The sequence below is a fragment of the Argopecten irradians genome, chromosome 6 (assembly GCF_041381155.1).
Source record: "Argopecten irradians isolate NY chromosome 6, Ai_NY, whole genome shotgun sequence".
NCBI lineage: Eukaryota > Metazoa > Mollusca > Bivalvia > Pectinida > Pectinidae > Argopecten > Argopecten irradians.
This window is the reverse complement of record NC_091139.1, coordinates 48,129,515-48,141,710: the sequence shown is the minus strand read 5'-3', so window position 1 is coordinate 48,141,710 and position 12,196 is coordinate 48,129,515. Positions and strand designations below refer to the sequence as shown.

The 12,196-nt window shown below is 37.1% G+C and overlaps 1 protein-coding gene and 1 pseudogene across 1 annotated transcript; one reads left to right on the top strand and one right to left on the bottom strand.

Moving 5' to 3' along the window:
• The first annotated feature begins 2,475 nt into the window (after positions 1-2,475).
• On the top strand, positions 2,476-4,218 carry LOC138326581 (uncharacterized). The gene has a single exon (XM_069272678.1). The coding sequence runs from the start codon at positions 2,476-2,478 to the stop codon at positions 4,216-4,218; it is 1,743 nt and encodes a 580-aa protein (XP_069128779.1).
• Positions 4,219-9,804: 5,586 nt separating this feature from the next.
• Positions 9,805-11,572, bottom strand: LOC138326580 (uncharacterized; annotated as a pseudogene).
• Positions 11,573-12,196: the final 624 nt, after the last annotated feature.

Here is a 12,196-nt window from a genome sequence, read left to right as displayed (position 1 = left end):
GGTAGCCGGCCTGAGATTCGTTCATAGACAGTGTAGGAACACCACCCACGTTACTAGGGCCTGTATATGGGTTCGACATAGGGGGTACGCTCCATGTTTGGGATGGTTGGTTCTGTTGACTGGAAAATGAACCTGGATGTACTGGCGACGGGGACGCAGAATGACCAGTAGCCATTAGTGGGCTACTCGCGGTCGCAATTACCGGCGTAGACATTACAGTTCTCGGACTGGTAAGCAACGGCGGCGGCAAATTTAGGGACGGTTGTACCCTGCATGTCGCTACACCAGGTGAGGGTATCTTAGCGGTAGCCCCTCCTGTTGCCTCAGTGTTGACTGGGCCTGGCTGACGTCTCTCGATGAGCTCGGATACATTAGCTTCTAAAGTGTCAGCAATACTGTCAGCCTGACTTACCTGTCCAGTTGGCAATGTTTGTTTAAATGATTCCAGGGACGTATTCAGTTCGGACTTTTCTTCGGCACTATCCCCTTCATTAAAAGTGAATAAAGGGTTAGGCGCGAAATCAAACAAATGGCTTATCTCCCCAGCCCGAACAAACTTAATATGCCCCAGACTCTCTGGCGTGATATTGCCATGGGATCTAGCCTGAATAATTTGGGTAGCCGTCTTCTCGCCCACACCTGGAAGGGCTCTTAAGTCCCTTGACGTAGCAAAATTAATGCGGACTAACGTCTTCTCTCGCGTCGTAATTCCAGTCATGATTGTAGTACCGTAAACAAATAGGTGGTATCGTGTTACTCTTTGCGTAAATGTAACCAAGAACACACGAAATGCTCAGAAAAGCAAAATATTAATGAACAGTAGTACTATTATCGTGTTACCCTATGTAAACTAATACAATGGACACACGAAATGCTCATAAAATCAAAATATTAATGAACAGTAGTACTATTATCGTGTTACCCTATGTAAACTAATACAATGGACACACGAAATGCTCATCAATAATATAATAACAGTTTATATTGTGTAATCACCACCGTTTCAACAGTTTAAGAACAAAAAATAACAGTTTCAGACCTATAAATAGTCAAAAAATGACAAACTCTGAACCAAATAATTTTAAGTTCAACAATATATGAAACAGCAATAATTATCTGTGTAATTACAAATGTCAAATATTAACAAAATATCCTGAGGAAGTAGACAACAATATCAGAACGACAACTCGTGAATTATCTGAAATAGACAACCCAAGTCGACGAAAACAAATTGCTCGCTCCTCACGAAATGAAAATATCACGTTATGCAGAATAAATCCTGCAGAACAATACAATGTATATAAAGATAACAACAACAATATAATATTATTCGAAAATGAGTCGAGAGAGATATATCACCGTTAATTAATATAATAACAGTGACAAACAACGAAATATTTACCAAAGACCAGTATACTAATATCAACAGCGACACAACAATTCAAAATGGCGACCCCATGCACGTGTTTTTCAAACTCGACATGTACTTCGTTCGAAAAGTTTGCCGACGACGCCAATATTGTGAAACCACGTGTGGAGTCACTACATAAGTATCAACAATATGGTCACTGCTAACAATAAGTATACTCACCAGGTTAGTGAAGGTCTTCGGGAATACGTAGAATATATAGAATGTATAATACAGATATATAACAGTTCACAACACAGGTCTTCTTAGTTCGGCGTGGTTCTCTCGACTGGCGTTGGTGCCGTGTGCCAACCGGAAGCGCAGTAACACCCGAGGTGTTCCGAGTACAAAGTACCGAAGGCTTGCTCCCGGCCGACATAAGCCTGTTTCACCACAGTATTGAACTTTGACCATACGCTCACCTGTATTGAGCACGTACGGTGGAAAGGAATGCTAAGGACATGTGCATTTGTAAAACAAACTATCAATGTAGCCGTATCTCAGATATCCCAGAACAACAATTGATGTAAATATCTCAACATCTGACTATTCATCTTTGCTAGTGATTTGTACATATGAATAATGACACAACATATCCCATGTGCTTATGTACGTGTGTTTTCACTACACGCTTTACCTGTACACACGTATTGCCGATTGTCCGTCACGCTCTACTGACGCGCTACTGACTTGTAAACAAACGGACGATTGCATTGTAAGAGTGTATGGTTCTGAATACGGAAGTATTGAAATAAACTTTACGGGAACATTTTGTGTTCCGTTTATCGTGAAAGACAACGCATGGGGTTTATCAGAATGTACGTTATTAGTGCGCGTGTGTGATATTTATCCACGTCAGTGTCTATATATGTAACTGAATCATGAGTGATAATAACGAGAACATTGATTGCATGGATCAGACGCCGTCATATACGGATCTCTTACCACTTGATCAAGAATACATGCAATCCCCATGGCAAAACGGACAAATAAACTTTCATGATAGCCACGTTGAGCATAATGAGAGTTTTATACTTGAATCTGTATCTGTGCGTAACCAAATAGTAATGGATAGTTGCGATGAATACCAGTTATCGACGGAGGATCAAGCCACGTACTCTTCAGATCTGGAATCATATATGGAGCACCTGGAGCAGGTAAAGGATCGCCCAAAAACAATACTTATGGAGGAAATTCGGCAGTTAACGCATGATAGTATCACGGACATTGAAATGTTACGCGATGCGTTATTTGCCAAGGCAAGAACACGCGATGATTTTCCGTATAAGGAAGGGTACCTCAGGAAACGCAAAGAGACGAGGACACCAAATGCCCCATCGTTGCAGGCAAATTTGTCCCGTGACTGTTTCGTGTTAATTCGAGCTTGCGATGGCGAATTCGTTGAGGACTTGTCCGAAGTAGTACCTACAAAACAGAGACGAGATCAATCTTTGTCCGCGTCAATTAGAAATCGTGATACCAACGGAACCGTAGGGATCGGAGTGCTACAAGAATCACTTGCTGTCTTAAAGCGTGAAATCCATCTTATTAAGAGTACATACGAACAGAAAATAGAAGCACTATCATTGAAACTTGAAGGTCTTCTGAAAGAGAAGGAAAGTGCTAAAACTAGAGCTCTCAAGTATAAAGAAGACTTAAAGCTGCTACAATCTGACGTAACAGACTGTAAAACTGTTTGTGAAACGCTGCAAAAGTCTGTCACTGAATTAGAGCTAAAGCAAAATGAAGATCGAACGGAAATAAACTCAGTGAAAACTGATAATAAAAAGATTCGAAAGGAAGGTTCTACAACGATTAAGTATATTGAGGACGAACAGCAAAAGACTAATAGAGAAATAGAACATATAAAGAAACATGTGACGAAAGTGAAAGTTGACGTTAAGGAAATGACAGAGGCTACAACAGATATCAAGAACATAGCAAAGAGATTTGATAACGACCAACTTAATGGCGTGGAAAGAGTGAAAAAGACGATGAAACTGATGTCAGATCGTATGACTAACTGTACGAAATGCTATGAATCCGATCTCAGTGAGACAAGGGATTCAATAAAGTCGTGTTCGGTTTCTGTAGTTGGGCTAAAGAAACAGATAGACAAACTGAAGAAAGACATACAGAAGAAGAATGAGCGCAATGTGACAAGACAAGACACTCTGCCTCCACGTGACAAATTAACTGACATTATCACTGAACCAACAGTAAAGACTTCCAATAGGTTTGATGTGCTTAGTGTTGAAAAACTTGGAAGTTTCACCGAGAGTGTACCGATCCAAGAACACTCCACATATTCTCAAAAACCTGGAACAGATCGTAACACTGATGAGTCTCATCCTGCTAACGATACTCATCGCACCGCTTGGAGCGACACTGTGAGATCAAAGCCCCAGAAGAAGAAGCGTCCTACTGGCACCGACTCTTCTAATGACGCTGAAACAACCCAGCAATCGATAAAGGTTCATTTTCCATCGTCTGTCTGTAATCCGATGGCAAAAAGATTCGTTGGATTCCAGCAGCACCATAGGAAGAAAATCAGGAGATTTTACGTGCATGGGATAAACCGTCAAATATCCTCAGAAGCTGCAATGCGGTGCTATCTTGAGGAGGCAAATGTGCGCGTTACCCTGTTAAGATACTTCGAGAAGCAATGGAAAAACACAGCATCGGCTCAGTTGAATGTAGTCGCTGAGGACGCGAACATTATATGTGACGAATCATTCTGGCCCGAGGGAATCGGAATGAGGGAATGGCAGCCGCGTGAGGTTTTCTTGAATGAACACAGATATGGGTGAGCACATTAATGCATTATGTTGGAACATTGAAGGTATTATGTCAGGAACACCATATCTTATAGATTGCCTTCAGAAATATGAAATTAATTTATGTGGTATATCTGAACATTGGTTACGTGATTTTCACATGTCATTTATGGATACTTTCAAATCTGTTGGGTATGGGGTTATTGCCAAACCTGTTTTTGAGTTAGATCCTTTTAAGTACAGATGTAACATCAGAGGGGGTGTTGCTCTTTTGTATAAAGAATCCTCTTTTGTTGTCCAAGCCATTGAGGTGGATAGTCCACGGATAGTAGGGGCTGAGATAACTATATCTGATGATCTTGTATTTTATTGTTTTGTTGCTTATATGCCAGCTTCTTCGAGAAGTATTGAGTTGTTCATTGAACACGTTGAGCTTCTAGAATGTTTATATTCAGTATACTCTGAAAGAGGCAAGGTTATTTTTATGGGAGATATGAATGTTAAAATCCAGGGTCCTAAGTGTAATTTTGTTGAAAATGAAAGGTCCAACATTTTTCAAGAATTTTTAAACAGATGTAATCTAATATCAGTGAATGTACAAGCTAAGTGTATAGGACCAAATAGTACTTTCTTCCCTCAGACTGGAAATTCAACACTTATTGACCATATTATTGTTGAATCGAGTATGGTAGACTTAGTAGAGACAGCAGTTATTTTAGATGAAAATGATTTGAACCTGTCGGAGCATGTTCCAGTACTAAGTTCAGTAAAGTTGCCAAGTAATGTCACACGTGACTATAGTACATACAATAACAAGTATACTCGGTTCAATTGGAAGAAGGTCGACCATAGTGCTTACAAAGCAGTTTTACATAAGAATTTGTCTTGTGTGAGTAGTATAGAAATTGACGATATCGAACCAGGGTGTTGCTCGAGTTACGAATGCATAGAGAAATATTATGATAAGATAGTGTATGCAATATTTAAATCTTCTGAAGAAAGTATTCCAATTAAAGTGTACAAATCTTATTTAAAACCATACTGGAATGACCAGTTATCTGTTTTTCATCAGAATATGAAATGTACTAGGCAAATATGGATAAATGAGGGAAAACCGAGAGATATGAACTCAGAAAGTTTTAAAGAGTACAAATTCATGAAGAAAGAATTCAGGAAAGCGTTAAGGAAAGCGTTTGAAACCTATATGTCTAATCAGTTATCAGAGATTGATAAATCAAGTGAAATAGATCAAAAATTGTTTTGGTATCTTTTTAGGAATAAATCAAAAAAACGACGGAATTGTCAAACAGAGTTTACATGTAATGGGGAAACATTTAGAGACCCTAAGATCATTGTTGATAAATGGGCATCACATTTTGAAAATATATTTAAGAATGATTACAGTAGTCCGTTTGATAACAGTTTTAAAGATAATATTTCAGGTAAAGTAAGGGAAATTGAAAGTAAACCTTGCGAAGCTGACACGTTTTTAGAGGAACCCATTTCTATATCTGAGGTGAGGAACATTTGTAATAAGTTACAGATCAATAAGTCAGGGGGTCAAGATAGTCTTGTTTATGAACATCTGAAATTTGGGAATGTGGTGTTGTATACTCATCTATCAAATTTATTTAATGCTGTAGTTAAGTGTCGTTACATACCAGCAAAATGGAAAATGGGCACAATAATAACATTGTATAAGGGAAGCGGTAAACCTAAAGATGATCCTAATAGTTATAGGGGATTAACTCTTTTACCAGTCATTTTTAAATTATTTGAAATGATTTTAGCCAAGAGATTGGAACCAGCTCTTAATTCTAATAATTTTCCGAATAGACATCAATCAGCATATCAAAAAGGCCTATGTAGTCTGTTAACTTCATTTAACTTACAGGAATGTATTAATTATAACCTGGAAAGAGAGGAAGATGTTTATGTAGCCTTCCTAGATAGCAATAAGGCATTTGATACGGTGTGGCACGATGGGTTACTATATAAACTAAATGAGATCGGTATAACGTCAAAATCATGGCATATTTTGAAATCAATATATACTGATATAACAAGTTGTGTTATGTTTAATGGTTTGAATTCAAGATGGATACGAATGGAGAGAGGGATTTTACAAGGGAGTGCGTTGTCTGCCAAAATGTACTTAGTTTTTATAAATAATTTATTAGACATGATTGAAAATTGTAATTATGGTGCGCTTGTTGTAGATTTAAGAATCAATGTACCAACACAAGCTGATGATATATGTCTAGTTAGTACACAGCGTAAAAGTTTACAAAATATGCTTGATATATGTGATTTATACAGTAAAAGGTGGCGCTTCACTTTTTCTGCAGTTAAAAGTAAAATAATGCGTTTCACAAGAACAAAGAAGCGAAACTATGTCGTTAGAAATCTGTATCTATATGAGCAAATTCTTCCTGTAGTTAAGGACATCACACACGTTGGTGTGATATTAAACAATAATTGTAACAGTATGGAACGCACAGTGCGTGCTTGTAATAAGCTTAAAAGTGGTGTCATGAGTTTAATAAGAAGCGGTGCTCATCCGTGTGCCTTAAATCCCTTGACTGTGTGTAAAGTAATTAAATCAAAAGTATATGCTTCTGCCCTGTATGGATGTGAATTGTGGTGCCTTCCAAAATGTGAACTTGTTATGCTAGAAAGAGCTCAGAGGTTTATTTTAAAATCAATTCAAGGATTTCATACAAGAACCCGTACGGATATGTGTACGGGACTTCTTGGATGGTTCAGTATAGAGGCATATATAGACATGAGGAAATTAATGTTTTTTGGTAGATTATGTAACCTCGATAAAAACTGTATGTCATATCAGATATTTTTCACTCGTATTTTTATGTCAGACATGGGATCAGATATGTACAGTTATGGTTTTACAAGTGATATATTAATTATTCTTAAGAAATACAATTTATACAAGTTCTTACAAGAATATTTATCAAATGGTGTGTTTCCAGTGAAGAGTTCATGGAAAGCGAAAGTAAAGTATAATGTACATTTATATGAAGAAAGAGCATGGAGAGAAAGGATGCGTAGTGATTGTGATTTTAATAGATTTATTTTGGTCCATGATAATTTGTTTCCTCATACATTTTGGAGATTATTGATAAAACATCCGCAAATTAGAACATCAGTCTACAATATAATGTCATTAGTTGTTGATTTAAGAAGTCCAGAGACGGATAAATTATATTTATGTCATAGGTGTGGGAAAATGTATAATGATATATATACGCATATTGTGTTACAGTGTGGATTTACGGAAGTGGTGCGAGATCGGTTATGGTGTGAACTTTTAAGTATAAATGGAATTGGTTTTAACGTATACTTACATTCACATTCAGACTTCCAATTATTTCATATACTTATAGGTGGTAAAATTATGTATGATTTGAACAGTATAGATATAATAGAATTTCGCCACATTTCTGTCAGATATGTTTCAAAAATGTTAAATGACTTTTTCAAATAGTTATCACGTCTAATTATGACTATTCTTACTACTTGTATGTGTAGTAAATTGATTGGGTTCATTGTGTATATATACATACTGAAGTATTAATTTTTTCCCCCTGATTTTTGTTTTTCATTATTATTATTATTATTCTTTTTTATTTTATTTACTATTATTATTATCATTATATTATTGTCTATCAATTATTTTGCACCACTATACTGCACTATAGATAGTACTAAATAGTTGTATGTACATCTACTCAACTAGTTGTCACATCACTTACATTATTCTTTGTATGTTATTCTATTTGTGTAATCTTCAAACTGGAGGAAATAAAGAGAATAATAATAATAATAATACGTAATGTTGTTCATTAATAAAATACGTAGGTATGTCGTCACGTGCCGAAAAATGTCCAAATATAACCACTACAGCTTGACACGTATGTGTTGTCATAGCGACGGCTGCCCCAGATCATAGCCACGGGCGTTTACCTGTAGACTTTTTTCAAAATGTAGGGTGTGCAGTCAGTTATGGTTTTTGGTTATCGATAGACATCATGTCTGTGAACATTTAGCGGCACCATTGAAATTTCGATGATGAGTTTTATTTATATACTCGTCCTTGATATATTATTATATATCGTGAAGTATTATTTCGTATTATTTACAATAATAAAATTAACCAACCTTGTATACAGGCGGAGGAAACTTTCAAGCTGTGACAATGATTTTATTTTCATACATGTAAACATAGCGTTGTGTAAATATTACGAACTAATATTTCTGCTACCGATCTTGGTAATTAAGGGAAAAATCAATTGTTTTCTGTAATCTAAAGTGATTATTATTTCTTTGGTAAAATTCCAATATTCCCAGTGACTACACATACACATGAATACATGTATCATATCAAGGACTGATACGTCCTTCATTATGTTATCTAAGACCCGACCCGGGTAAGCTGATGTCTCCTAGTTCTTTCATGATATATGGCATGATTCTAAATCGAACGTTTTGTATATAAGTAACTATGTCTAACAATATATCTTGAGAGCAGATTTATTTCATTTTCGTGAATTAACGGCTTTAATTATACATATAAAGTTTTGAGAACCGCCATAACACAAATACATATATGTATCATTTAGTGGAGTGATATATATATCGATCCATTTTTTCTGACAAAAAAAAAACATTCAGCTTTCATACTGTACATGACTTGTTCATATTTTGCTGAAATTCATTCATTAATTAGTGTCTTTATTTATAAAACATATCATGCACGGATGTGAAGAAAAAACTGAGACTAGAGACTTCTTAGCTGATGTCACGCTGTGTTGTAATCTCTAACTGTATACTTCGATGGTCAACATCGTCTCAATACGGTCTCATGAGAGGGGCCAGATTACGTAAGAAAGAGAAACTATCCATGGGAGTGAGCAAATTGACCATCATGTAATTTCAATTCACACTGTACACAGGTCTTGGCCCAATTTGTACATTACATATATATGATGAGATCGAGCTGCCCCACGGGTGATAAGTGTAGCGTAGTGTAGTGCGATCCCCCGTGGGTCTCCGACGATGTATCCCCTGGCGTGACCGGTGAATATAGGTCACAGTTACCCTATCCCCTGGCGCAATGAGTGAATGAGTGAAGTCTGTAAAAGAGTGTACTAAGATCGTCTTTCTACTATCTACTACATACTCCGTGAAAAGTTGACTTCTGATGAATTAAAAATTTGGAATTTCTAATAACACGCAATATACATGCAGAAGATCAAATCAAAGATGGTCAAAGAAATATACGTATAACAAATGAACAAATGGTAATACACATTGACTATATATATATAACTGCAGTGATCTAAATAATTTAAACATATTTCATTTTACCTCTGCGGTGGGGACTGGTCACCATTCGTCCAAATTATTCCAAACCATTTGCCTCTTATGAAAACTATTATAAAACACATGGTAACGTGCGGTATATGACTACAGTAAAGCACGTTTATAACGAACACAACAAATATGTGCTTATAACGTTTTCATTTCCATTCCCCATCAGAGTTTCCATTAGTTGTTTGTAGTGTGAGTATAACGAGCTATGTGTTTAATGAAGTAATTTTATTGGTCCCCAGAGGTTGTTATAGATGTGTAACAGTCATTTCTAGATGACTTACCTATGATAGAGAGAAGGAAAGCAGCCCTAGTACTGTCAATACCCAGCATCACAGCTCTATCCACGATGTATGTGAACGGCACATAGAACCCCGTCATAGCGAACAGATTGCCCACACAGATTAATAAAAATGGTACGTTGGTAAGGAGAGAAATGTCAAGCATTTCGGACAATGTGTCCACAACCGATTTTGGAAGGCACGTGCATTTGTCCCAGCACGTGGACCTTTGATCAACATCCCCGGGTATAGTAGTAATACTCGCGATGTAACTGCGCATGTCCGGCTGTGACCGGTACTGTGGGATATTAAGAACACTTCCGCTATAGAAAATGTCTTTCCTGTACATTGGTCTCCTATAATCCTCTTTGTGCGCGGCAACATCACGTGACGATCCCACACATAATTTGGACCCGCCCTCGCCCCCAGACGGGGAGGGTTTTGGTTTAGTAGCTACTTTGCTATAGCCATTTTCAATAAGAGGCTGAACCTCGTGTGCAAAAACGCCATTGGGCAAAGCTGAATGATTTTTGCCTTTAGTAGTATCAACTTCCTCCTGTTGCGCAGTCGTGCTACTGCTGTTCTTCCGGTCTGGTATGCTCAGAGACATATTGGATGTTGGTGATTCGACTTCATTGTCCATAGCAACATTAGAGCCGTTTTCGGAAATCATTATTTTGGGAGGTCCCGCGGGGTACTTGTTTGACTTGTAGCATCTCCGCGGTCAGAGAACGACAGTTTCATTTGTCTGGAATTAACACTCGTGCTCATTGCATCAGGAGGGCCTTTCACAAAATAAGCACTGGGCATGGACGCAATGTCAGAATCGTCCTCGAGTTGCTTTTCTCGTTTTAACTTAGCTTCCCTGAGTTTTGCAAACGTTTCCACGACCGCGACACTAGATTCTGATTCGTTACAACGCTTCCTTCCAGATTTGGCATTTTCTTTGATTTTTTCTATATTTTTGTCACTAATCCGGAGTTTTTTCTTTTTCTTTGGCTCGAGCGGCCTCATAAGCATCCCACAGACAGCACATTGTAAAATTATGGCGGCGTGAATAAGTAATAAACCACGCCAGTCGTAAGCTGCGAGAAGGGCATTGTTTCCGGGTGAAAATATAAAGGTCCCTACCCCGGATCCACATACTGCTATTCCTGTCGCTAGAGCGCGCTTTTTCTCGAAATAGTACCCAACACTGACGATAGAGGGCAGGTAAATCAACCCGAATCCGAATCCTGAAAGACATAGAAATGTGTTAATTAATATTAATATTTTTAAAACAGAGCTTCATTGTGTCTGAAGGCACGAAGAACATAGCCTATGACATTGGTAAATGCTTCGCATAGACATATCGAATAAGAAAACACACGTGCTACATGTATAATTACATTGATACAAGTTGTTTGCTTTAATATCAATGACTGATATCGGAGACAAAATTCGATGACCTACGATTTAAACATAGCAAACCAGATGCTCTACTAAGCATCGAACGGATTTGTCCTTAAGAAAATCAGCAGTATCAGAAATGACTGTAAAAATGAATGTTATTCGTGGGATAGTTTACCTCCAAGGAACCCGTAGCTGATAATGAGGACGTTTAAACTGGGACTGAAGGAACCGATGATGAATCCTATCGAGGCTATACAACTCCCCACGATGGTGACCTTACGGCAGCCAAACTTATTTGTAAGGCCGCTTACGATTGGTCCTGAAAGAAGAATAAGATCACGTTAAGCATAACTAACCTCAACACATTGAAAGGGCATTTGTTCATGAATCTAAGTTATCTCATCCTCGATACTCCAGAGGTTACTATCACTCTTCTTATATTATAGCAAGTGTATCATGTGTATGCATTTTTCAAACAGATTGATGTATTTATACTAGAAACAGTAATATTATTTACAATGGCATATCGAAAAAAGAACTATTCAAAAGCAAGGATTTATAAGTGAAAACTAATAATTCCTTATCAAAAGTAATGCATAATGTCAGAAATGATATTTCTGATAATTAATAGATTTCGGATATTCAATTCTTTGTGAGTTTTGGTCAATATCGATCATTATTTGATATACATATGATAATAATGATAATTCATATGACCAATAAACGTACTGCATCACTCTGTAGATGATAGCTTAAAACAGATATTTAGAATAGTTTGATATACTATCCAAATCTTTGCTTTAAAGAAAGAAAATCACGTATATTGAACAGAACATATTCAAATGAATATCAGGATTACGAGCCGTGCACATCTAATACGTATACAAGGTGATCCCTTTAGACTATTATTTTAGCATTAGTTCAAATGCAATACTTCGTAATATATT

Excerpts from the sequence above, each read along its gene's own strand:
- LOC138326581 (XM_069272678.1), top strand. The coding sequence starts at position 2,476 with ATGGATAGTTGCGATGAATACCAGTTATCGACGGAGGATCAAGCCACG.